General features: G+C 39.9%; 1 protein-coding gene across 3 annotated transcripts in view; it reads right to left on the bottom strand.

Annotated features, from left to right (window-relative positions):
• Positions 1-11,762: 11,762 nt before the first annotated feature.
• Positions 11,763-27,969, bottom strand: part of LOC145998787 (uncharacterized) — a 166,998-nt gene continuing 150,791 nt past the window's right edge. For 2 of the 3 annotated variants that reach the window (XM_083135380.1, XM_083135381.1), the window contains exons 5-9: positions 23,121-23,217; positions 18,197-18,266; positions 17,294-17,395; positions 16,061-16,141; positions 11,763-14,529 (exon numbers count right to left, since the gene is read on the bottom strand). In XM_083135380.1, the coding sequence (XP_082991506.1) occupies positions 12,526-14,529; positions 16,061-16,141; positions 17,294-17,395; positions 18,197-18,266; positions 23,121-23,217 (2,354 nt within the window). In that variant the 3' untranslated portion in view covers positions 11,763-12,525. The remainder of the gene's footprint in view (positions 14,530-16,060; positions 16,142-17,293; positions 17,396-18,196; positions 18,267-23,120; positions 23,218-27,969) is intronic. The other variant, XM_083135379.1, reaches the window with a different exon arrangement.

Genomic DNA, 27,969 nt, shown 5'->3' with positions numbered 1-27,969 from the left:
AAAGCAACACGCAACGTTAAAGCAACCACGACAGGGAAACACTGAAGTATGTTATGTAAATGAGACTTCGTAACCTTTCAGAAACATGATTCTGACTTCGTGTGCTGTATGGGATCTACTGTCTACATTTTCACTCGTTATTAAACACATTTCACAAATTAGTTTTATCGAACTTCAGAGGGAAGCTGACAGCAATGTCAGGGTGGCGGGAGCGTGTTTACGACCAGGGTGTATTCCGAGACTATTTTTCGCCGTTCCCCACTGACAGAGGTTTCGCTTTGAACAATGGACACCGTTGCTTCAGGGGGGCAAACACCAAACATAGGGCGAGGTTGACCCGCAGTAGCGGGTACGTGCCATAAATCCAGGCCTAAAGTAGGAATGAAAGTTGATGCAAGGGAGGGGCAATAAAAATTCTGTAATTTGGTTTGCTTGCTGACAGGAAGTTTTGCAGGAAAAGCTGAAAAGGAAAACGGCAGACTTTGAATGAAAGAGGGACAGTGAACACAAGTTCTTTGTATTATTCGCCGACACACAAGCTTCCATTTCGAAGATGAAGCTATCAGCAGCGAAGTTATTACAGGGTTGGAAGCAGTGACGACGCCAGAGGGGGCCGGGGGACGCCCCATGTCAGACACTTCGCCCCCCCACCCGGGCCCCCCAACTGAAGTTAATTAAATATCGAATAATAAGAGAGTTCATTTATAAGAGTATGACGATTTTCACCGTTTCAAAGTGGTGTATTCTGCATGATATCACTTTCCTGCTTATAATACCAAGTTGATTAACAAATATTAATTTGTTTCGTCCAAGATTCGAGCGCCGACCTGGGCATAGGTGATTTCTCATTCATTTATGTCCTGTAATAGCCGAGATTAACCTAAGTTTTAGCCAGTCTTAAGAACTGGCAAAAAGTGTTGAATGTGGATGGTTTTAAAACATCACGAATATTTTGAGGACCGCAAGACAGCATCTGTAGTACGGGCAAATTATTCTAATCGTGGTCGTTAGTGACAACGCTAATTATTAAAAGACATTCAAAGTTGATTCAAGAATTGGTTTGTAGGTTGATTTGGTGTTTGAAGTCCACTTTATGCACAGTAAGGCTAATCGGGACTGGACTTATAGTTTAAAGTGCCTCCACTGGGTATCGAACCCAGGACCAAAGGTAATCGAAGAAAACCCGACACTACATGTCAGTTGTTGTGGATTCATCGCGGTTTCTTACTATTCAGGGACTTGAATTTGGAGATGATGAGTCTGAGGAAACCTTAACAAAGGAAATTTCTTCGATACCCTTGAAGTTAATGAGGGGATATTATTTGGAAATGTATTGAACGTGAACCTTAAAATGCAAATTACATCTAAAAATTGGTTCAAAACATATCGCGGGCAGGTAAAAGAACGCTTATTAGGATTTGCCACTCTTCAATCATTAGATGCAGGTTCGCTCTTTCTCGTACATATCAAAATCGAAGAACTTCTTCCCATGAACTCCATAGGTGACTGTAATTGTGTAGCACAGACATACGTTGGAGTGATAGAGTAAGAGTAAGTATTGCCAGGGTCAGAATATTTCTTGAATTCTGAGATAACTGTAACCTTTGTCTGATTTTTTATCCTGTGATAACATTTCCCTGAAAGGTGAAACACAAATTTTGCCCAAAACTCTTCAGCGTTACGAAGATGGTTGTCCTTAAAATCTTTGAAAAGGCTTGCTCGAAACAGGATGCTGGATGCAAACTGCCTCATTTGGCTGTTCTTGCCATTGAGAAGAAATGTCAAGTCCTGGACGTACCAAAGGTGCGCAATGTGTTCTCCAAAGCACATAGAGCAGAATTCTCCTACAGGTGAATTGCACTTCACTAAGTGCCTCACATTGTTTCTAATACTTAAGAAGATTAATTTCTTCCAACGTCACGTTTATTTTGAAAGAAAATTAAACTCTTAGAAGCATTATTTTCATCATTTATATTATTATCTTATAACTTAAATATTTATATTAGTAGTTTCATCTCAAGAAAGTCGATGAATTATAAAAATTATGAATGTATTTCAATACTGAAATAGGCCACTAGAGACAACGCAACTTACCAATAAAAAAGAATTAATGTCTTTATTAAAACGAATGATGTGGAGATAAACTCGTAATCAAGAAGTAAATTTAGGCAGTAAACGTCCACTCTAAATAAAAGACACACACAAAACACCATACATGAATATAATAATAATTATAATAATAATAATAATTATTATTATAATTATTATTATATAAGTATATATATGTGTAGTGTTTTCGGGCGTTTTAATGTGACTGCCCCCTTACAATATTTTGTTGCCAGCCTTCCCCCCTCCCAGTTAAATTTCCCTGGCGCCGTCACTGGTTGGAAGTAAATTTATTAGGACGAGGAAAGTAACATTAGCTATTGACAGTGTTGCACCAAAGGACGTGATATGTGTTACTTTTTGTATAAATGATAGGAAATTTAAGCAAAAATTTATAATTGTTGAGACTTAAGAGTTGTTTCCTTCTTTTGATCGTAGGAAGAGGTTTTCTGAGACAGAGTGGGATTATTTTACACATACATTGGAAAGGGTGGTTGTTTATAGATAGAGACGCATTTTGTACATTTTTTAAAAGTTCAGATAAAACGAGAATTTAGCCTTACTGTTATGAAAAGAAATAACTTCACATTTTTCGCACCTGGTGGGATGCAACACAAGAGTATTGCAGGAAGTCTATGAACGAGGATGAAGAAGGATATGTGAAATTTGACTTACCTGCGGATGAATTAGTTTATTTTAATATTCTTAAGGTTGATATTGTTTTTTTTTAAGTCCACTTGATTCGCAAATAGGCTAAATCGCGAACCGACCTACAGTTTAAAGTGCGATCCGATCCACTTTGTGCCTCCATTGAGTATCGACGCGAGGACCCTTCATTACAAGACCTCGACGTTATTACTACGCCATCGGGGAGGGACCCAATTTACACAAATATGTTGATTCCAATAACACGTTATGTGCATAATCTGATAATGATGCAGTTTGGGTGCATCTAAACATATTTTTTTCAACTATAGCATGTCTAAAAGAATCATTGAAGTTGGGATTTTTATAACTTCAGGAGGCACGGCTCTGTAAAGGTGCGATATAATATTAATGCAGGTTTGCCTTCCATACGCGGTGGTTTTGTCACGTTTCTTCGCTTCGTAAAACATACACTTTTGCAGGAAAGGCTTCTTGCATCCTCCTGGGGCCTTGCTCTAGCTAAACAAAAAATATATTTGTTTAGCATAATCGAGGGTTACATATTCCTGCCGAACTTACTAGAAAACAAGGATTCTATTGGGATCATACTGCTTTGAATGACAGTATCAATGAAGTTTTATGTACGCTACTACTTATAATAATGAGCATAAAATATTAATCAGGAACTTTATTTTTCGTCAACTGGATGTAACATCTTTTTTTGTTATTCAGCAAATATTCAATTCATCACCTTTTTTACATTAATTTTCTTGCCAGGACAGCTGTTTTTATGCAGAGTTTAACGATCTTAACTACACGTAAGCTAGATATTAGCTAATATTCGTGCTGTTATTGAATTGAATTGATTTTAAAAATTGTGGGTGCGTCAGCACTTAGGCTATTTTGCACCCGTCACATTATACGGGGTCCAGCCCCTTATCTTTACAAAGAACAACTCTAACGTTGCATAAATAAAATCTTAAAAGCTTAAAATGTTCTGACTTCCGTTAAAAGCTGATGCTGTAAAGGGCCCTCAGCACACACAAGGACAAAAAAACAGGACAACACACACAAATTTATACTGGTCAGAGTGCCAGTCGCCAGAGCCTCGTTCGTCTGCAAAACGCAGTCCAGGGTGTACTAACGTGGAAGTGAGGTTGACAGTTGGGTGTGCTACGTGGAAAATCACCCCTTACACCCCTATTCGTGCTGTTATATTACTATTCTTCTACCATCTTTGTAAAATGTCATGCAATAACAATAATAGAATTGATTAATTTACATATTCAAGTGAATAGAGCTATGAATTATATTAATGCATTGATTTAAACATTTGCTTAATTGTTGTCGTTAATGTTATTATTATCATTTTTTCTGAAACACTTGGCTCGGACTCCTTCCCCGACATATATTTCTAGATGCGTGACTACCGAAGGATAAATTAGATCAAGCGGTGGTGGTACCGGACTTAGAGGCTAAAGGGAAAAGAAAGAAGTATGTGCGTCATAAGCTGAACATAAGAAACAGCACAATATTACAAAGAAACACTTTTTGAAACTTATGTCATAGAAGATGTTTAACAATATTAAGAACAATAAATGCTTTCTATTTGTAATATACTAAATATTGAAATTTTAAATAGTCTTTTGTGTTCGTACTACACATTTAAAAACTTTTTTGTTGCTCCCCAGCGCCAAGCTTAGAATTTAAAGAAAAAATGTACATTTTCATAGTGCACGGAAGTTCGACATTCAGAAAGAAAGAAGGTCTATTGGAAAACATTTCAAGACTTCCAAAAGGTATAGCAGTAATGAAAAAGAGCACTCACTTATACCGTGTTTGTTACAACCTGTCCGGCTTCCCGCGGTAGCTGATCGCTGGCTTTTCTAGCATAAACCAAGCGGTGTTGCTGCTGAAGACCGCCTGAACTCGGTGCTGGGGAAAGCCAAAGCCAGGCAGCAAATTAAAATACGCAACGTGACAACAGCGTCTACGTAAGCTCCTCTTTTCTGGCTTCCATTCGCTCCTCGCTGCCCAGCAGACGACTTTTTTCTCGTCGAGCGATCGCTAGCGCGGGAAACGGGACAGGTTCTAACAAGCTAGGTATAAATGTACGATGGATAGACAGTTGTATCAACCGAGAAAAACCACAAGGTAGATTTCATAAGATACCTAGCAATCAGTAACCAACAAACTGCATTTATAATATTAATGTCCTTATGATTAACGAACCTTATTTATTCTCACCACGCAATGGGTAAAATATTTGGAGCTTTATCCCACTTTCCGGAAAAATATTTCGTGTTTCTGCTACTTTTGACTTTTGTTGGCATGATATCCCGGATCACTTTTACGAGACGAGACGGGACAAAACGAGACGGGACGAGACGAGACGAGACAGAACCCTTCGAGACGGGACACGAGACGGGACAAACGAATATTTTCGAGACGAGACGAGACAGAATTTTCACGAGACGGGACGGGACAGACCAAAGTCTCGTCTCGTCTCGTCTCGTGGACAACACTATTTGGCATTATTGACCATAACGTACTTCAAATGTTTTGTCAATAGCTTCATTTGTGTTGTTTATGTTGCCTTGGAGATTGCGCGACAACAATAAAAAGGAATTAATTCGTGAACATTTTCGTGCGATGATTTTTTACGATTTTCGACGTGGATTATCAAGACAAGAGTGCATCGATCAACTTACTTCCACATTTGGCGATGAAGCCCCATCCTTTGCCACTGTGAAACGCTGGTATAACGAATTTAATCGTGGCCGCCATTCGCTCACCGACGAGATTCGCGAAGGTCGTCCAAAATCAGTTGTTGTTCAAGAAAACATTGATGCTGTGCAAAACCTAATACTGCAAGATCGTCATGTGACATACTGTGAGATTGAGGCAACCATAGGCAATAGTTCCACCAGCATATATAAAATATTACATGATCATTTAGCTGTGAGAAAGGTATGTTCTCGTTGGATCCCACACAATTTGACAAAAACTCAAAAAGACGCTCGCGCCAATTGGTGCAAACAAATGCTCAATAAATACAATCGTGGTGCTTCAAAAGACGTATATAAGATTGTAACAGGTGACGAATCATGGATATATGCATATGAGCCGGAACGTAAACAGCAGTCGACTGTATGGGTGTTTCAAGATGAACCCAATCCAACAAAAGTTGTTCGCGCTCGAAGCACATCGAGACAAATGGTCGCCTGTTTTTTTCGGGAAAACTGGTCATGTGGCAACTGTGCATTTACAGGAACGTAGAACGGTCAACTGTGAATGGTACACAACAATTTGTTTGCCAGAGGTCTTCGGTCAAATACGAAAAACAAACAAACGCCGTCGGATCATTCTTCATCAAGACAATGCCAGCTGTCACACATCTCGTCTAACAACCGACTTTATGAACAGTCAAAAAATCGAATTGATGGGTCATCCGCCGTACAGTCCTGATTTGGCACCCAATGACTTCTTCTTGTTCCCGAATGTCAAGAATAAATTGCGTGGACAACGATTTTCGTCGGCGGAAGACGCCGTTGATGCGTTCAAAAACCATTTTATGGAGGTGTCTCAAGAAGATTGGAAAACCTGCTTTGACAAATGGTTCGAACGAATGCAAAAGTGTATTGACCATAAAGGAGAATACTTCGAAAAACAATAAAGCAGTTTTCAATGACAAATTCCTGTTTTTTCATTGTTAGGCTCAAAATATAAATAGTGACCCTCGTATGCAGACACTTCAAAAAGTCGGCACAGGAAATCGAATTAGGGACTTGTTGATTACAACGCAGTTTGTTAACTGGTAAATTGATGGATATGAAACGAGAGTATTGTATAATTATTTCCGATGTTTGTGCCAGTTTCTCTTGAGGACAAATTTTCAAGTTTATAAATCTTTCTTTCTGTAATCATTTCTAGTACACCCAACGGCAAAAGAAACAGTAGGTGAATTGTCCACCACCATTTTCCATCGGTCTGTATTACACAACATGATGACAATGAATTGAAATAATGACGCCAATAAGCAGAGAATGCCTGCTTCGAACCAACATAGTTTCATAGGATGTACGTAGAATAAAAAGTAATTAAAATAGCGATGGACAATTTGCTTACCATTATCTTTGCCGTTGACTGTACAAACAGTGGCAACAACTTAGGCTATATGGGCCCGAAGCCACCAAATAATTTACCATCTTCTTATTATAATTATTATTATATTTGTTATCGTAATTCGTGGTGGATTGCTTATTGATATCAGCATATAACAGATTATTTTAAAAAAGAAAAGTAAGGATACATTGTTGGCAGTGGCGTGCCCAGGATTTTCGAATGGGACGGGTTATGTATATTTTTTCTTGGTAGTCAACCCTCATTTTCTCATACAGATTCCCTACCTTCGACGTTCTCTTTTTTTTAGGAATACTGGGCCAAAAGGGGGCTTATAACTCCACCACCCTCCACCCCTTGGGCACGCCAGTTTTTGTTGGTGTGCATTGATATCATGATAGATTGGGAGGACTTATGAGATATTTTTGTGAACTTATGACTGAAATGTTTTTCACAAGTTGGCACCCCCTGAATACAAATAACGTAGAGCTAGTTCTGTTTCACAAGAATCTACTATATAAGTGCCCTAGCTTCGTTTTCTGGCTGAAGAGCAAGAAAGGAAAATTCTTCTTTTCTCCTCTCCCATTTTTTCTCTTTCTCCCCAGAGAGATAGGAGAAAGAATATATACAGTTCGCTTATTTCTCCCATTATTTCTTTGTTTCCTTTTTTCAACTTCTCTTTCTTTCCTTTTTCTTTCTTTCTTTTATGTATCTCTCACTCTCTCTTCTCTATTCTGAGGAGAACAGAAGTATGAGAGAGGAGGAAGACAAAGAGAGGAATGAAGAAGTGTATTTTTCTCCAGCTCTGTTTCCTTCTCTACGTTTCCCTGTCCATCTCTACTTTCCTTTTCTTTCGTCTCTTTCTCTTTATATCTTTCCTTTATCTTCTTCTCGTCTGTAGGATAAGAAAGAGGAAGAGATAAAATTGAGGAAATAGGGAGTGAAGGGAAAATATAGAGAAAGAGGAGAGGGTAAAAAGAGTAAAAGATGAGAGAATATGGAAATAAAATAAGAGAAAATATGAGAGTAAAGATAGAATGAAAGTAAAGATGGAGAAGAGAAATGAGATAGAGGAACAGACAAAGGCAGAGAGTAAAGGAAGAAAGGGGAGAAAAGAAAGAGTAAGATGGGTGAAGGGGGAAGAAAATGAGAAAGGAAACAATAAGAGATATAGATAGAGGAAGAATATAAAAATAAAGGGAGAGGGTAATAAGATATATCAAGAGGGAGAAAGAAAATATATAGAGGAATGAAAAATAAAGTAAGTTTATGTACGAAAATATGTGTAACAAATGTGCAAGCAAGGATTTTAATGTGCATATTTCTTACACACACACAATTTCTTCCATGTATCTTTTTCTTCTATCTTTGTATCTCTTTCCAATATATCTTCTCTCTAATTCTTCTTTATATTTTATTTTCTCTACCACTCTCTATCTTTTCTCTTTCGTTTCACTATCTCCCACTCGTTTTCCTCACCGCTTTCTCTCTTTGTTTCTCTTTTCCCTTCCTATCTTCTCTCAGCTTCTATTTTTTATTGTATTTCTATCTTCTCTTTGTCTCATATTTTCCTCTATTTACCCCCTCTCCTCTATATTTCCCTTCTCTCGCTATATTTCCCCTATTTTCTCCCTTGCTATCTCGTATCTCTGAGAGAAACGAGGACGAGAAGCAGAGATGATAGGAAAGAAAGAGGAAAGGCATATAAAGAAGGAAAGAGAAACGCAGCGAAAGAAAGCAAAGAGTTCTTCAGAAAAAAAGTCCTTCAATTCTCTCTTTCTCATCTTCTACTTTCATCAGAGTAAAGAAAAATAGATACAAAAAAAGAAAAGAGAAAAAAACATCGTGTTTTGTTTTTCTTATGAGGAAGGGAGAGAAGAGGGAAGCATTTTCTTTCTTTTCTCTCTTTGACCAGTTCTTCTCCGCTTCCCTTCTCTCTATTTCTGTCTTATATCTTTCTATACCTCTCCTCTCTCTCGCTCTAATCTTTCCATTATCCATTGTTCATTTCTTTGTTTCCTTTCTCAATTTCTTTCCTCCCTTTTATTTTTCTGCAGAAGAAATAGAGTATTGAAGAAGATAATTTTTCTATAACACTCTTTCCTTTTCCACTTTCTTTCCTTGCTTCCCATTCTTGTATTCTCCCCTTTCCATCCTTCTTTCTTTCATTTTCTATTTCCTTACACTTTTTCATTCCGTCTCTCCATCTATCTTCTCTCTAATTCTTTCAGTTCTAATTTTATTTCCTCTCCCTCGCTCTATCATGTCCTTTCTCTTTATACTCTAATTCTATGATTCCCTATTTTTCTTATCTTCTCTCTCTCGCCTCTTCCTCTTCCTTAGAGCTGGAGAAAGAGAGGAAAGACTCGTCGAGGAAAAGAGTAAAAGAGACGTTACGAAAGCAGGCGAAAAGGGAAATAGAGAAGGAAAGAGAAACACAAAGAAAGGAAAGAGGTGTAGAGGGAAGTAAACTTCTTCTATCCTCTTTCTTCGACTCTCCTCAGAGTACAGAAAAGAGCAAGAAAGACAAAAGATAGAACGGGGTCGTCCTGGTGTACATTTAAGGTCGTCGTCGTCGCCTAGTTCAAGGGGTCCATGTTGGGGGCACATTGCACAGTGGTTCGGATCCCACTTTAAACTGTGGGCCCATTTCCGATTAGCCTATTTGGGTATAAAGTGGACTTAAAATAAAAAAATCAATTCAAACAAAAGTTGGAAGAGAAAGAAAAATGAAGGAAAGAGATTAGAAGTGAAATAAGCAATATATATATATTATATATATTCCTTCTTCCACTCTCCTCCACTATTTCTTCTCTTCTCGTTTCCTCTCTCTCCGAAGAGAAATGAAGATATTTTCCTTTTCCCTCTCTCTACTTTTCTCCTTTCATTTCTTTACCCTTCGTTCTCTTTCTACCTGAAGAAGGGGGAGAAGAGAGAAAGAAGGGAGAGAACATAGAGATGGGAGAAGAGTAAGAAAGATGCAATGAAAGAGAAAGAACTTGTTGTCCTTCCTCCCCGTCCCTTTTCTTTCTCGTGCTCCCCAGAAATAGAGAGAAAAGTAGAGAAAGAGGAGAGAAGGTGCTGTCGCAATTTCTTTTCCCTTCCTTTCTCTTCTCATGTATCTCTCACTCTTTTCTCTCCTTTAAGGAGAGCAGAAGAAAGACAGAGGTTGGAACTTTATTATTCTCTAGCCTCCATTCTTTTTTCTGTTTCCACTCTATATCTTTCGTTTTTCTTTCTCCCCATCTCTCTTGTCGTCTCTATTTCTTTGATAAGATAAAGGAAGAGATAATAGGGGACTAGAGTGAAGGGCAAATAGAGGAAGAGAAGAGGGTAAGGTGAGACAAACAAAATAGAAATATCAGAAAAAATAGAACGTAGAATGAAAGTAAAGAGAAACAAATGGAAAGAAAGAGAAGAGGGAGAATACTTCTGGATTGTAATATGCAGATTTCTTATAATACATACACACACACACACAATTCTTTTTCTTCCCTTTCTTTCTCCCTCTTTATATTTATATTCATTTTTCCCTTTGTTTCCTCTCTATCCATCTATCTTCTTTCTTATTTTATCCCTTCCCCTCTATCATCCTTTCAATTTAGTTTTTCTCTTCTTCTCTTCCTTTGTTTCTCTATATTTCCTTTCTCTTTTCTTTCTTTACTTATACTCTTGCTCTTCTATTTTCCTTATCTTTTTGTCTCACCTTTTTCCTCTTTCTCAAACACCCTGGACTGCACTTGCAGATTAGCGAAGTTCTGGCGCCCGGACTCACGGCCAGCATAATTCTCCGTAGGGCTTGTGTTGTGTGCTGTCCTTGTGTGTTTGTTTGAGTTGGTGTTTTAAGTCCACTTTATGCACAGTAAGGCTAATCGGGACTTGACTTACAGTTTAAAGTGGAATCCGAAACACACACTCTCTCTCCACCGAGAATTGAACCCGGACCCCTTGATTACAAGGAGACGACGCTATACCACTGCGACATCGGGGAGGCCTGTGTGTTTGTTATTGTCAGGACATCCAATTTATCTTATAACCCATTCATCATCATCTTCCCGATTAGCCAAAAGTGGCAGGAAAGCGAAGTAAAATAAATTACCCTTTCCTCTTTATTACACTCCCTCTTCCTCTCTTATCTTGGGGTAATAAAGAAAGATGTAAAAGAGACCGAAGAAAGAGACGCAGAGAAGAAAAGGAAAGAGGGCAACAGAAAAAGAAACTTCTTCAATCCTCTTTTCTTTTTTCCTTCTTTGCTCCTAAGAGGGGAGAAAAAGTCTACATAAAAGAAATAACAGAAAGGGAAACAAAGAATTCAAGAGAGGAATTCTTCCTTCTCCTCGTCCCCTTCTCTATTCCACTCGTATCAGGACAAAAATCAAGAAGATGAAGAGGAACGAGAGAAATAAATGAAAGATTAGAGAGGGAAGAGGTATAGAAAAAAAGTCGGAAATAGAGAGAAGAGAAGCGAAGAGTGACAGAGCGAGAACATTTTCTATTCCCTTCCCTTCTCTCTCTTTCTGACTTTTCTTTCAATACCCCTTCCCTCTCTAATATTTTCTTTATTTCTCTCGCTCTCTTTAAGAAAGGAGAGAACATAGAGATGGGAGAATGAAAAAGAAAACGCAAGAAGGAAGTTCAATAATAACGGCTTTTTTTCTATTATTTTTAACAATGGGAACATTTTTATTTTCAAACAAACATTACTAATGTGTTTCTTAAAAATGTGGGAATGGTATGTACAGTCCAGGACATTTCTGGATTGTAAGGACCGTTTCCTTTCAATAGAATCATTACAACCCAGAAGTGTCCGTGACTGTACAATGTAAGAGTTTATTATTAAAGACTAAATACTAACAAAGTAATAAACTTGATTGGCAAATGAAATTACGAACTGCATTTAATGAAATTTTTATATTAATTTGTACATAACAATACAATGATCAAACAAGATCATTGTTTTCTGTTTTTACAAAAGAAAAAAAGAGAAATTCCCACAAAAATGCACACAGTTTCTCAACAACTGTCTTCCCACGAATATGCACATGCGTACATAATGTGAATTAACAGAGCACAACATTCGTTGTGTGAAGAAAAGAGTGTATATATATACACAAAACGTGACCCTGTTCAATATACAATTCTCATGACGAGAATATGAACCCGACAAACTTATTGTCAATAGTTGAAAGCCTCTCCATACAATCTTTGATGAAACATACATTGAAACGCTTTCCTTCCAAGCTAAATACACAACACATTGTAATGTAAGCTTATATATAGCTATGTACAGGACTGTACATCAAACGTTCGATATTATAACAAAAGTTATTAACTCCACAAATAAATAATGAATGGCGAAAAGAAGACAGAATTCTTTAACAAACCAAAAATTGCAAAAATATATATATATATATAGGGCTAAAGCACTATCACTTCTAATATACATTTGAGAAAATATACTGATTTTTCCAGTGTTTCTTCTTTGTCAGTTGGAATTGTCAAAAGCTGAGATCAACTCCATTTCAGGTGTCAAAGCACAAAACAGAAAGAAACGTACTGACAAATAACAACATGTGCTTGAAACTAGTAAACCCAAGGCAATGCTACAGTCACACAAAATAATCTTTGAACGTTGCTGAATTCGTTGGTGTTTTATTTACGGTTGAAAGCCGCAGGGAAGAGAGGCATACTGTTCAGTGACTTCATGAAGTCTTCCAGTCTTTTCACAGATGAGTTGCTGAACCAGTCGTTATCGCGAGGCAGGTTGGGGAACGCAGGAGCCTGGTGCGAATTCGTGAGCTGCTGGTGTGCGTGCCACTCCGCCAGGAACCTATTCTGCAGTTCCAGCTGCTGCCGTATGAAAAGGGAGGGACCGTTCGCAATATGGCGGACGGGCTGATTCGGTTTCGCTCCCGCGATGAGATCCTGCAGCCTCGGTGACTGGGGTAGGGCCTTACCGCCACCCCTGACGCCGCTCAAGCCGTTTTCCGCGGGAGGGGAGGGAGATGGGGAGGAAGACGACAAAGAGGAGGGCCTCTGCTTGGTCGACGTTATGGCGGGGATCTTCAAAGGCGGCGGTGGACTCCTCACGGGGCCCGTCCTCGCCGATCCGGAGAAAGGGGACATGGCCGACAGGGGCGATAGAGGAGCAAGGGGTGAACCCGGCTCCGAACAAGGAAACAGTAGTGGGGCGGGGCTCGGACTTGGGGTTGGGGCAGGAGACGGGCGCGAGTACTCCGGACTTAACGGTAGACTTCGCGCATGCGCCGTGAACGATGGGGGAACGGGACTAGGGGTGGAAGACTTGGGGGAAGTCAGGCCGCCTATTTGCTGTTGCTTTTGCTGCTGCTGCTGTTGTTTACGAGCAAGATTTTGCGCTATGGACAGAATGGTTTGGGTACCTTGGCCTTTGGTGGGTTTGTTCGACCTCGCCAAGGATCGAGACCGGGACGCTTGCAGGAACGAGTTGGACGAAGTAAGGTTGTTTCTAGGTTGCGTTCTGGAACAGCTAGAAACAGCAGGAAGAATTGGTCTATTTGGCCGTCCCGAAAGATCCAGAGCACCAAAACTATCTTTAGAGGACAAACTCTGACTCCTCTTGTGCAGAGGTTCCCCTTTAAGGCCGGAGACAGAATTACTTTTAGTAGTTTCCGAGGAAGACACTTTATCCACTGGTATGGGTAACAACGCTGGGGGAGTTTTGTCTTTCACGACCGTCGAAGGCTTGCTGGAAGACTGAGAGTAACACAGTGTCTTTATTGGCGACTGGGGATTAGCGGCACTGCTCACGTGATCGGTCTTTGACTGTCGAACATTCGGTTCCCATGGCAACTTCCCGTCCACGGACGTTGCAAGCTCATCGGGACCCGACTTATCCTTGAATTCGTAGACGTCATCCGGGGGTGCCAAGGGTTTTGTAGGAGTCTGGCTTTTTTCGGAAGGTTTAGGAGGTAGATTCGTTGACAAAGTCTTTTCGTCAGTCTTAGTTGCGTCATCGGTCATCTTCACGTCGTTACTTTTCTCACCACTGCTTAAGTTTCCGACTTCTTTATCATTTTCATTGACCAAACCCTTTCCTTCACCTCCCTTCTTTTCGGCTTCTTTCTCTTCGGCAGAACCCTCCTTATCACTGGGTGCCTCGGCTGCAGCACCATCGACATTTCCGTTCGGTACACTTACTTTCGTTTCTTCGACTTTATTTGTTGCGTCTGCGTCAAGTCTTGCCACCACACCTTGCTTCTCAAAGTCCACTTGCTTATCGAGACAGCGGTCACTTTTATCGGACGCACTGCGCTGCCTTTTGGCCGGTTTTAACTTAGTTTCCTTGACGTCGGTAGAACTCCACCGTCTCTTGGCGCCTACCTGCTTCGGTTTGCGGCCGGACGCGACGGCACAGGGTTCGGTACTCGGAATTGGATTCTTGTCCGATTTCTTTTTCAAGTTCTCGTTCTTGTTCTCCGCTTCGGCGTCTGTTTTCCGACACGCAGCCTCCTGCACCCCACCACTGGCACTATCTACCGGGGAAGAAGAATCCTTTGCAGGATTGTTAGAGGAAGTATCACTGCACCCTGTCTCGTTCGCTGTATCCAAGTCGGACGGTTTCTTCACTGGTCTGGGAATGTCGTAGATCCTATAAAAGAATCTCATGGGTCCATTCTGAAACGAAAAAGAAAAGAATTAGATGTTCTACCGTTACTATATTCCAGGCGGAGTAGGGGCTAAGAGCACGACTGGCGTAACTCCACTTTCCGTGCAAATTGATGCATAACTTCAGTGCTAGAAGTATGTATCTCCCAAGTTTCAAATTTTTGCTCATAGAGACACCACTATGTTTGTGCTCCCAACAACTAAACATAGTACTTGTGCTCTGAACCCATTATATATTGGGCTTTTGGCCTACGCGAACAAAGTCATTTTCGAAAATTCTCTTCTTTCGAAAAACTGCTATGATGTTCCAAATTCTGTTTACGATTCCTTCTGGAGCATTCACGAGAATCTTTGTATGGTTTGCTATTGCTGTGTCTAAATATCTGTGAGAAAATAGGCTTACGACGCCACGGAACTAATGCGAATATCTAGATAACAGTGAAAACATACCACACTAAAGATTCATGTGAATGCCCTGAAAGGAATTTTAATTGTTTTAGAATTTAGAATATGGCTGACAACGGGCTCTTCTTTTTCCGAAAGGAGATAAATTTTTCGAAAACGATTTTGCTGTGCTGGCGCAAGCCAAAGCTCTTTCATAAACTTTAAAATGCTGGAAAATTTGAAGGGTCAGGGTAAACAAAACACACTCACATCTTTACAGTTTCTGCCATGTGAAGGTGATGTGACCAGCACTCCCCGTCCGTTTTTACCCCCTTCCGTACCATTTTTTACAGGCTGGGTGAATCCAGGAGCCACTCAATTAAGGGACATTACTGGTAAAATCCCCATGAATCCTGGGAATGGAAGCAAGGTCTCCCGCATGACAGTCAAGACGTAGCACCGACAGGACCACAACGATTTTTTTGAATTAGTTAATAATTTCTAAAAATTTATAATAACGAAACGCGGTTCTGTTATATCCATGTATTTAATTATCTAATGATATACTTTTGTTCTTTGACCCATAGTCTGCGCAGTTTCTGTGATTGCTACTATTGACATGAAGAAGTTAGGTTTCTTGAAATTTAGATAAGGTCGCTTTCTACCTTGCTACGTTAATTGCGATGATAATGAATGATTCATTTGTGAAAGGCCTGAAGCCGGCAATGAACCATACATGATTTACACTGGATTCTACCAAGAACTCCCATGTTGTAGCGCGGCAAGCTACCCATTACGCCATCAAGGCTGTAACAGGTGTCTCAATTTGTATGGACACACTACACTCGAGACAAAAAGCACTACACGTAACTACATCGTCGTGCGAGAACCAGAGGGACGGAACTCCAAATTATAAAATTTACAAAAGAGAGGAAATAATGTATTCTTAGGAATATGCCTGACTCTTAAAAATAGTCAGTTATTTGGATATACGTGACTCCACCTTACTGATAAGGATTAGAAGTAGAGATATGTCCTTCTGACTCCAAATAGAACTCTTCAGAGGAGTCCATTTAAACAAAACTGAACAACAGCAGTTTTGGAGTTACGTTCCTCTGGTTCTAATACGACGATATGCAAATGCATCTCAACTCACCCTCTTCCAAGTATAAATGTAGGCCACATCCATCAACGTATACTCATCTGGAAGGCACGCCATTTTATGTATAATATCAACCTATAAAAAAGGGGAGAAAGGATTCTTTATTAGCCATACGCAAAAAAAATGACAAAACGAACTTAGAAAGAAGATTTTTACCTTGAATACAGAGCTGTGGTACCAGTGATACTGCCTGTCCCAATTAAAAGTAGTCCGGCTCAAAGAGATTTGTCTATGAGGCAAATAACGTGAACCATGTTATAGGTACTCAAGGTCATCAGTACACACACGTCATTTCTCTTCATGACCCTTGGCCTAACTGTTCATCGGAGCCGGGCTACTTTTAACTGGGACACTCTGTAAATATTTAAAGCCCTGCACAGCACGTACAGCTCTATATTTTGGCGACATTCTGACAATGAACTACCATGTAGCAAAACATTTCTTGCAAACTATTGATTTGGAATTACAAATAATTTTACTCACTGTATGATACCGATAAAAATATGTGCTGAACATTAAGCTTGGGATTTTTTTCATGCCCCTCCGTACAACATGTCGTGAAGGTATGGGGGGAGGTTTAGTGTGGAAGTGATGTGATCAGCATCACGCTCAGACCGTCTTGCTCCCCGGGTACCCCATGCTGCGTGAACACCAGGGTAACTCCATGCACGCACATGGCCGGAAAAAATTTCCTTCTGAAGTCAACCATCCCTGGTATTCCGCGTACCAATAATTGGAAAAGCAAATGAAGTAAATTACCTGCAGTACTTGTAAATGTTATGTAGTAGCCACCAGGCAACAATAAAGAGCCTCACCGATGGCGTAGTGGTAACGCGGTCGCCTTGAAATAAAGGAGTCCCCGGTTCGATCCCCGGTGGAGGTCCCGCATATTTCGGCTTATGAAGCCGGAAATGTTACCAGCAACACTAATAAGTTTCCCCTCTGTATTTTACATTCCAGGAACAGTGCACATTAATTTCAAACCTACTCACGAAGAGCGGCCACTTTTGTAACTTTGATTTATAACCGATTAGCTTCGCAACCTTCGAAACTCAGACAGATCCTTGGCTAAATGCATGGACGCGTTCGTTAAGGGTTTAAATAATTTTTCTCGCAGCTAGAATCATTATAAATTGATTGTATCGAGCAGCCACAGTGGGTCGACTGAAGCATATGAATCAATCCCATACATAAATTGTTTCCATACTAAAAAAAAAAACAACTTACCTTGTGTTCAGGGGACAGCCCAAATTTCATCCGGATGAACTTTTTCAGGTGGGCCATTGTGACGACAGCCGGACACTGCAGGTACCTTCTGTGAGGGACAGGCTGAAAGTAGAGAAGGAACTTTTTTTTAGTATCTGTTACTTCGTCAAGCAACCACCGGTAGTCATTTATGAGGTAATACTGCGGCATGCAAGCAGTAACAGAAAATATATAGTACCAAGACGAACTTGTAAAAATGGAGATAAGGACGAGGTCAGATATCTATAAAATCCGACAAGGCTGAGACTTGAGACTGTTTGTCTCATTCGAGAGTTTGCTACGATACTGAAAATGTATGTAAAGCAAATTTACTTTACCTTGCAATTTCTTCAGAAGTCAGCCAAAGTGGATATCTCCCTGATTATTTATAGGTAAGGCATATAAGTTGTTTATAGCAAATGCATGGTCTCTATGAATTTAGTATAGAACATTTGAAGCGTGCTACTTGTGGCTACGGCCCACGCGGATATTACAAAGAATCAAAATATTACAGAACGCAACTTTAGAGTGATCGATACCTATGAGAACGGATTTGACATGCGATGACGACGAAGTCCATATACGTGTATGGCTTGGAAGGATTTAAATGGTGCCTTTGACAGCAATAGTATAATTAAGTCGAATTTGATAAAGCATCAAAACTTTAACTCTCATAGTCTATTAGTAATTCCTCGCGTGACTTCTATTGTTCTTCTCTGTTTCTGTTGATGGAATCCTTTCATTCTAAACTTCAGTGTCTTTTCTTTCTTCAGAACACTATATTCTGCCGTGGCTTTTAATACATGTCCGTCGTCATAGCGTGTATAAATTCGTCCTCAAAGGACAAAGTCTATGCATAAATATACTTAAAGGGATGCAACGTACCTCGGCTTCTGACCCGCCGCTTTCGGAGCTTCTGGTAGATAAACAATCCCAATCCTCGCGGGGAGTGTCACTGGAAGGGAAAAAAATATATAATTGAAGGGCAGTAGCAAAACACACATACATTTAACCATCTTATGAGTGACTTCCAAGTTTGATTCAAAACTATTCATTTTTGAACCTTTAACTGCACGATTTTTTTTCCCATTTAATGAGTACTTTATATGGAGCTACAACATAGATCTCTTTCATGAACATCTCTACTACCACACACAAACAAAAGAGTATGAACGAACTTCCACACATGGCACCGCCATGATAAAATTTACAATTATATTCCCGCCTAAATAACAATGCCAATGCAAGTGTTCGAACACAAATTAGTTCCAAGCGGTTACTGACGCCATTCACTCTCTTATTCTAGCCACAGTCATGCGACTTGAATGGGCCTGTGCTCATGGAAAGAAAGAAAGAAAAAAAAATCGGTCGCGTCCAGTTTTCGTAAATTAACAGGAACACTGTTAAATGTTAACGGTTGAATATTTCAAATTTTACGATAACTTTCAACAGTGCACGTTTGGTTAAGCTTTTGGGCAGCCCATTAAGAAGAATGCTGTCCTTACCAATTTGGTAAGTTTGACAAGTCTTGGGTAATCTTAAACGAAATGTTGCGATTTGGTCAGAATTAATGAAAACAATTGGTGCTGGTGACCAAACAATTGTTTGCAATCATGGGCGTCGGGAGAGGGTTGACCAGGTCCGTCGCTGCCCTTACAAAAATTCAGAGATCTTGTTATTTTTATTATTAATAACGGAAATAAAATTAAGTTAGTTGCTATTCGAACAGAATAACGAAGTAAAAAATGCGTTAAATAAAAAAAAAACAGTGTAAAATATATACTTTATAATTTAAATCAAAGAATAAATGATTTCACGGATTTTAAAAATCAGAATCGCATCGTAAATACTATGGTTAAAATTTCTCCCCTAGAATAATTAAGCACTTCTGTACACTAAGTGTATAAAAGGTGAAATAATAATAATAAAACAGTTGTGCTGGATGTTCACTCATCTGGTGTATTGAGCAGGAAAGTCTCCCCAAGCATATAATAGATCCTAATAATAATAATAAAGTTTGCAATAAAATTGCTTTACTTTTATTACTTTATAATAGTTACTTTATAATAATCATCATAAGCATGCTAGTAATTATTATTTCTACTATTCACGTTTTATCAATTGCTTGACCCCCCCCCCTCTACAAAAATTTCTGGCTACGCCATGTTTGGAATATATTTTTAAACATGTTTGGTCATTAGTTCTTTTTTGGTTTCTTTTGCTTACACCAAACAAACTTTTATTTCTGCAAGATAATAACTACTTTTAAAATAGTAAAGACTTTCCGTTACGTCTGTCAGATGTGATGGTATAAATATTGCAAATAGATTGATTGATTTATTTGCTTTATTTTACTTCGCTTTTTGTGTCACTTTTGGCTAAGTTGGGAAGATGGGGGTGAGTGATGACATGATGAAATTGATGAAGACACACTAACAAACATCCATGCCCATGCCGGGATTGGAACCCGGGACTCCTGGCGTCGCAGCGTGATGTGCTAACCACTCCGCCACGAGAGCCGGCTATTGAAAATAGAAGTGTATATTATCCGTGTAAGGTTCATATTTCGCCGACCCGTTGCGATGTACAACAATGAATCGACTTCATTAACAATTGAAGAGTTATCTGGTTGGTTATTTAGCAGGCGCGCGGGAAGAAGGAACAATCGTATCTCTTGCGCTGTAGGTATGCATTTCCAACCCACTCCCCTTCCAATCCAAACCTCCAGTTTCCAATTTTTAATTCCCATCTACTCCTAGCTGTTTGAATCATCTCGTCGCGTACAGAGGGGGGTGACGTGCTCCTTTGTTCTTCCTGCCTGCGGCTAACAACGTTTTGCATTCCACTTAGCGATGTTATTAATCCAATTGGGGGGAACGCTGCGCATTGCAGGGGTATAAAAGATACCGTATTGTCTGCTTATTTTGTCCCCCCTCCTCCCTTGCCCCCCTCAATCACGCGCAGGCAAGTTGGTGGCAAACAACGCTGCCTCGTGCCGGGTGAAAATTAAATTTGGATGAGAGGGCTATGGTCCCCCCTCCCCCTCCTTATCGACCAGCCAGACGGCGGTAGTTGCCTTGGTAACTGTAACCTCCTCCCCTCCCCTTCCCGGCAGCCCCGTCAGGCCAGGTAAAGTAAGTGAGGGGGAAACTTACTGGGCAGGGAGGGACAGATGTCGGAACGGAACGAAGGGTCCGAGAATGAAAGAACTGAAGGGCAACCAAGGGAAAAAATAAACCTTTGGTATTTTTTTTCTCCAGCCAATATTTTTCATCGTGATGAGGTTTTGCCCCTTCAACATAAATAGCGTTTTCTGAAACAATTGCTTTTGAAAGTATTTGAAATATAAGCATTCCTCAAACTTACAATGCCATGTGGGAATATTTCATCCCAGCAATTTCCAATTCGCGTGGTGGTTTCTTTGGGACTTGACTGTCTTTTCTTCCAAAGAAGGTCTGCTGCCAAGAATGGTGCTCATTATCAATACTCTGAAAACTGATCTTTGAGAGATCATGTCTAGTCTACCTACAAGTATCCAATACCTTCCTGGCGTCTATTTTCTATTATAAATATATAGAGAACAGCGAATGCACCTCTCAAGAACTGCCAGCATCTTCAGAAAGAATTTAAAATAGATCAAAGTTTTCTACTGAGCGATTTTTCGAAGCAAGACATTTTTGAAAACGTCGCTGCCGAGACAATGTGTAATGTACATGAATTTATTCTTCGAAATAATTCTAGTACTCAGTGAAACTGTTTTTTCAGGAAAATATTAAGAATCTAACAGTTAAAATATGTCGAAACACACATACAGAAAGAAACATATGGGCAAAGAAATAGGTGTCAGCAGTGGCGGCTCGTGGTCTGGCTCTATGGGTGTGCACTTCAGTCTATCGTCCAAAAGCATTAGGCCTATACCACCCCTGTGAAATACTCACACCCGTTTTTGCGTACATAATGAAGCTTAATATATTGGCAACCCAAGTTTTGATCACCTTTCACCTTTCGGAAATTATCCAGCCAATCACGAGAAGAGCGATGTTATTGTGCACTATGTAATTCAGCATTCGATAACCTGACAAAACCACTCAAAACAGAAATACCGATCTACAATATCAATACTATTGTCGATTTGCAAAATATTTCGTAAAAACTCTCCCCCCCCCCCCTGCTGTGCTGATATTAATGAACAAGGAGAATAATAACATTGGCGTACACCAAGGAAGCCGATTTAACTACTGCGCCACAGAGGCCGTTTATTTTGATCAAGATGCACGAAGCAAAGGCATGCTTAAAACACCCGTTTTGGTTTCAGTTGCCCCCTCTCCTCCTTTTCTTCCCCTGTTATGCTCGGGACAATATACCATACAATATACAATTTTCCTTTCATAAAAAAAATCCCTCGATTTGCGATGATGTATGGGTTGAATCGACTCCGTCACACGATCTCCAATGGAATGGGTTTGCAACACTACATTTCCTCGCACACAGATCGCTGCGTTCACAGCCTTCCTAAATGATGCAACCTCCTCTCACACGGCGCTCAAGCCAAAACATCCAATCAGCGTGCTCGACGCGACTGCTGCAACAGCGTCATAGCGAGCGAAACTACCATTGTGTTCCTGCCCCGTTCGCGGCCTGGTCTAAGCAGGTTGATATCACGGATCGCAGGCTTCTCCACCATCTCTCTTGGTGGAGCGGCGTGGGAACACTTGATATTTCGAAGGATATAGAGTTCAATAAATAAGTATAATAATAATGACTTGCATTACAGATTTATTTGGGTGTGCACGTGCGAATAGGCAGAAGCAGGTACTGGGTGTCAGTGACCAACTGTTTATTTATTTCATTAAGCGACAAACAAATTATCGCTTATCAGCTTCAGTTTACCTTTTCTAAGGTAATTATAACCAAATCTGGCAATTTAGTCAAAATTACCGAATTTTAGTAATAACTCTTGCATTTTTGTATTTGGAATTTAAAAAAAAAACTCAAGGAAATGCTAATAGTTCAAATTTTAAAAAGCCAGTCCCTTTTCCTGTTTACCCTTCGATCCCTGCTGGGACCCGCAAAATTTCGGCGTTGACTCAATATCGTGAGAGCAATTGGAGAGCTACCAGGGGACTTCAGTCTCGTGAAAAACTGCTTGGGTCTTGACTGGGTCACGTAGCATTTTTTAGCAAAGGCGGGACTCAATAAGAATTTTTATTAATGCAACTGGCATTGAAAACATGAGGCTTTGGGGCAATCGTAATATAGAGAAAATAGGTTTTGGAACGCGAAGAGCAATGCGTTTTTATATGGGTGCTTTTTGGAAGTACTATCCTATTTTTTTCCAGTAGTGTAAGAGGATAATACTGCAAAGAGGACAAATGGAAAGAACAAAGATTGAAGAAGAACTGGCTGTTACAAAGAATGCCAAAAGATTGATTTGAAGCTGAAAAGTGACGTTTTCACTCGCCGTAAGAAAATACATAGAGTTGAAACATTTCATTGTTTTCAATAAGCTTTATCTAGCTTTCTAATAGCCTTACAGATCAACTTGCAAATGCAACGTAAGAATACTCGCTGTTATTTCTTTTCTTTAATACTTGCGCGCATTTTGACACAATTGAAATTAATACGCACCTCACTCATTTAACAATGTCACAGAATATAAAAAAAATATTTAAACCACATTTCGCAATTCTCCAGACCCCACCACCGAGAGGTATTAATTCCAGTCTCATCTTTCCTTAACCGGAACAAATCTGTTAAGTGGAACGCTCCTCACCAAGTACAAGGAAGAAATTAAATAACCAGTACTTACCTCTCTGAATATTCAAGCGATAGGCTGATACTGTCTTGGGGTGAATATATAATCCTGTCCTCCGCCATCCCCCTTTCCTCGAGCGTCGCCAAGTGAACTGCAACGAGAACAAGAGGGTGAAAGTTAATAAGTTCGAATGAGGAAACATTCCGCGTACAATGTCATTCTTTACCGATGTGTGTATAGCCATTACTAACTAGCGTAAAATTTATGCACAACACAGGATGGAATGCAGGGTTTGGAACGAATAAAATGGTGTTAAGTGCGCAGCGTTGAATTGACTTGTAATCTCGCAAGGTTTCGGGTTAGAGTCTTCGTCTTTGCGAGTGTCCCTTTCCATCCTCATCTTCGCGACGGAAAATAACCGAAAAATAACAATGTCCGTGGCATTCATAATAACTAGCGTTGAGCGATATATATCGTGGAGACGATATATCGCCGATATCACGATACGCAAAAAATATCGTATCGTCCGTGACTATATACAGGGTGTTTCCGGGCTGATGATACAAAATTTCAGGGATGATGGAGAAGGGCACGTGTATCAATTTGAGATAATGAACCCTGGTCCGGAAACGACTTAGTACAAAGTTATAAGCGAAAATCGGTGTATGAAGATGTAATACTTTTATTACCTGCACAAGTTTCACAAGCTGCTACATTCATAACAGATGTTCAAAGTGCCGTCGCACAAAGTTCTGGCACTTGTAGTAGACTGAAGAGTATCTCCTGGCAAGAATTCTCGCTGCCTGTGACATTGTTCGAACGACCCCGGGGTTGTTCCAACGGGTACGCCAGAACTTTGTGCGACGATGTCATGCCTGCAGCAGAGCTGGGGGATGCCACTTTGAACAACTGTTGTGAATGTAACAGCTTGTAAAACTTGTGCAAGTAATGAAAGTATTACATCTTCATACACCGATTTTCGCTTATAACTTTCGACTATGTTGTTTCCGGACCAGGGTTCCTTACCTCAAATTGATGCATGTGCCGTTCTCCATCATCCCTGAAAGTTTGTATCATCAGCCCGGAACCACCCTGTATATCGTTCTCTCCAATAAAAACATGTTCTTGCATTTTTAATACAAACCTATTCACAGAAACATTCTTGGTAGTGTTGCCCACGAGACGAGACTTTGGCCTGTCTCGTCTCGTGGAGTCTCCTGGAAATGCTGTCTCGTCTCGAATTTTTAAAAGCCTGTCCCGTCTCGTCCCGTGGGCAACACTAATTCTTGGGATTGCTTATAAATTTACGTAACTGTATATAGAATGTATACAGAAAGAATGAGTGCAGCTCCACTTACTCCAACCCAAGTATCCAGTTTTTGTAAATTAAGGCTCGACTGGACTTTTGGCAGCCGAATGGGCGATTTTTTAAAAAAATGTCCTCTCCATTCGAAAAACCGCTGTGATATTCCGAATTAGAATACCTTCTAGAGCATTGACGTGAATTTTCGTGTACTTTTCTTTCACTGTTATCTACGTAGATCTTATCAAAAATTTCGCGATTACGTAAGTCTATTAAACTTTTGATAATATCTAGATGACGGTGAAAGAAAACTACACGAAAATTCACATCAATGCTCTAGAAGAAATTCTAATGCAATTTTTCACATTTTGAAATATCCACGAGGTTCTTCGAGTGGAGAGGAAAACTTGAAAAAAAAAATCGCCCGTTTGGCTGCAAAAGGTTCAGCCAAGCCCTAAAGGGCTAACTGTTAAATTTTAATGGTAGGATATTGTAGATTTTACGATAGCAGTGTAGGCTCAGTGGACCTATTGATGCAAAGAAAATTCGGAAATTTAATGCACAAAACTGCGAGCTTACTAAAAATCAATAATGACATGCATTGAAAATCACATTGCTCTCATCAAATGTAAATGGTGATCTTCAATGAAGGCACTCTGGACTGCTTTGTTGCAGACTAACGGGACTCTGGCGCCTGGACCAAAAGCTCATAAAATAAAATGGAGAACTAATTTTCGGGATTCAAATCCTTGAAATAAGCCCCTACAAGTATTTTTCATTATATTACGTCACTGCTTTATGCCTTCGTAGGTTAACTTGAGGGAGAAAGCGAAAGAAATGTACATGCATCAATTTCGATTCGAACCCATGACCGACAACAGACTTACACTGTTTTCTTTAAAGTCAAAACAGGTCTGCAGGGAAACTTCAATCTTAAAAAAACGGACGCCTCACTCAATGAATAACGAATGGTTTAATTATGTAGACAATTCCTGCACAAAAAGGGGAGAAAGGCTTTAAAAAACGCCAGCAACTTTGCATTTTTAAAAACAGCGAATGGCGTTTACCTTAATTTGTTCTCTTCACTCGTACTCATCAGTTCACTGCACGAACCTATCAAGTGCAGCATTCACAAAAGCAATTTAAATGTACTTATCATCTGCAATTAAGAAGAAAAAAAGAAAGGTTTCCATGGCCACGAGCCCAGGATGGCTTCGTGCTGTAAGGAACACGGAAGTAACGTTCGCTCAGTGTTGCCAACCAGCATTTTCTTTACTAATTTATATTTAATGTGGCGCTTTGTGTTGTTGGTTTTCGAAGAACAGCACGGAAAACAGCTCGTTCCAGCCATTATCCATCTGGAGTGGCTCAGGGAAACAACGGAAAAGCCTCGCTCCGAATGAGAGAGAAATTATGCGAACTGGTGTCGAACGGAAGCTAGAATTTTACATGGGCGATTCTGGAAATATTAACTTTTTTTTTTAGTTTTTGTTTAAGTCACAGTATGCACATACAGGTTAATCGGGACTGGACCTACAGTTTGCAGTGGTATCCGAACCACTATACCTCCAGCGGGTATTGAACCCGGGATCCCTTGATAAGGAGACGACGTTACCACTACGCCATCGTGAAGACTATTACCCTTTTTGTAAACGCACTAGGAATGCAAGTGCATAACGCACATGAGCGGAAAAAAGAAAGACTAAAGAATAGATCGGACGAAAAAAATGTCAAATCAAATGTTCTGATCAGTGAAAACGTTATCTCAAATAGGGAGTGTTTTGTTTTCATTCTTCATAAGAAATACACGGGAGTCTAAACACATTTGTTTATAGTATTTTAATAGCTTTTTACATCTTTATAATCAGCATAGAGCGTTGCTAGAGAAATACATGCTCTATAATACAACGGAAGCTTTCTTTCCCTCAATATTCAAGCCCATTTCGAAAGAACTGAAACGAGTCCAACTTATACAAAACTGTACTGAGCAATCTTGACGCTAAAGGCACCTGACCTTGCAATGACCCTGACCTGACTAAAACTATTTATTTGATATCATAACAGTGGTTCTTGATTCTGAATATGAGACCACTCTACTGGAACAAAAAGGTCCTAGATCAGAGTTCCGATTAAGGCATGACTATTTTGCGTGTCTTTGCATGTGGTTATTTAATATAGGCTACTTTCTTTAGCCTCTTTAGGTTAATCGGATGATGAGGTTATAAAAGAAAGAACGAGAACAACAAACACAATGCGATGGCAGTCACTCGAACGTAGTGAATAGAATCATCTCGAGTGCTTTCTGACCGCTCTGTCATCCACTTCAATGTTGACAATCATCCTTGCGGTCGCAGAGTGGCGTAACTGAACGATGTTGAATTGGGGTCGCTTGAAGACGATGCTAATTGCAATTGTGTTGCGTTACTGTCTCGTTAGTACCAGAAAACTCCTTTTATCTTGCACTTTTTGAGGTTACTGTTGTTTTTCGTTATTTTTGCAGGGTTCTTTATACACTTTGATTAGTTTTGAGGTTTCTTAATTGCATGTATTAAACTTCCAAAAATCCCGCCTCGGATTACTTCGGCTCTCGTCTTTGGTGCGAATGGTCCCGGGATCGACCCCCACGGGGGAGATACAAAATTGCTGTGTTGAGTTAACATCACCAGGACAATTGGGGATCTCTACTTGGAAGCAATAGTAACGGACTCCGGTCTCGACAGCCAGAAAACATCGGCGATGGGACTCAACGCACTGACCACGCGTCACCCAATGAAAAAGCCGCTTGACAGGCGTTGGTCCTCATCGCGCTATTTTCTCCCCCCTTTTTTTCCTAAATTAAAAAATAAAGAGCAGGCGTCTAATTGGCTGTAGCAAGGATGCAAAAGACTTCACACTGCGCTAAACACATTACTAGGAAAATAACACTTAATCCCCTTTCCCTTCCCACAATAATTTAAGGTGCCAAAATCTGGTTGTATCGAACCACACGTTTCACAAGCACGGGACACTATTGTTATTCATAAAAAATACCATGATTTTAATATCTAAAGTGAACATTAACAAAATTAGATCGTCAACTTGCGAGTTCTACTTATTATGATTAAGTTCTATAAATTCCCCCGCAGAGAAGACTTCTGATAAAGTTTAGCATTAAGACAGGGACCGGGTGGGGGGGAGGGGGGGCTGGCACTACCGTCAGCACCCGTGACATTAGGTAAAACAAATTTATGTAATTTCTGAAAATGTAGACAGCAGATATTATTTTGCTCACAACTTGGTGAAGGATAAATTCAGCAGCTATTAACAGCAGCTATTACATCTTGTTTATGAGCAGAAGCAGCAGAAGCCTAAGCTAGAGACGAAAGTTCTTTCGAAGGGGAGTTTATTGCTTAGGTCATGCACTATGATTGAATATTGTGCATCTTTCGTGCATGATCTAAATATCTGTACCATCAAAAAGAGTGTGCTGTAAAGGATGATGTTAACGGTTAACACTTCAAGAGATGTTTTAGAAGATATAGAAAGAAACTGTAGTTTTTGTACGATACTGTTAAACGTTTGAAAAATGGACTTGGTTTAGAAAGCCTCCCCCTGGTAACC

The sequence above is a fragment of the Lepisma saccharinum genome, chromosome 14, assembly GCF_977018435.1.
Source record: "Lepisma saccharinum chromosome 14, izLepSacc3.1, whole genome shotgun sequence".
NCBI classification, from domain to species: Eukaryota; Metazoa; Arthropoda; class Insecta; order Zygentoma; family Lepismatidae; genus Lepisma; species Lepisma saccharinum.
This window is presented reverse-complemented; position numbering and strand designations above follow the sequence as displayed.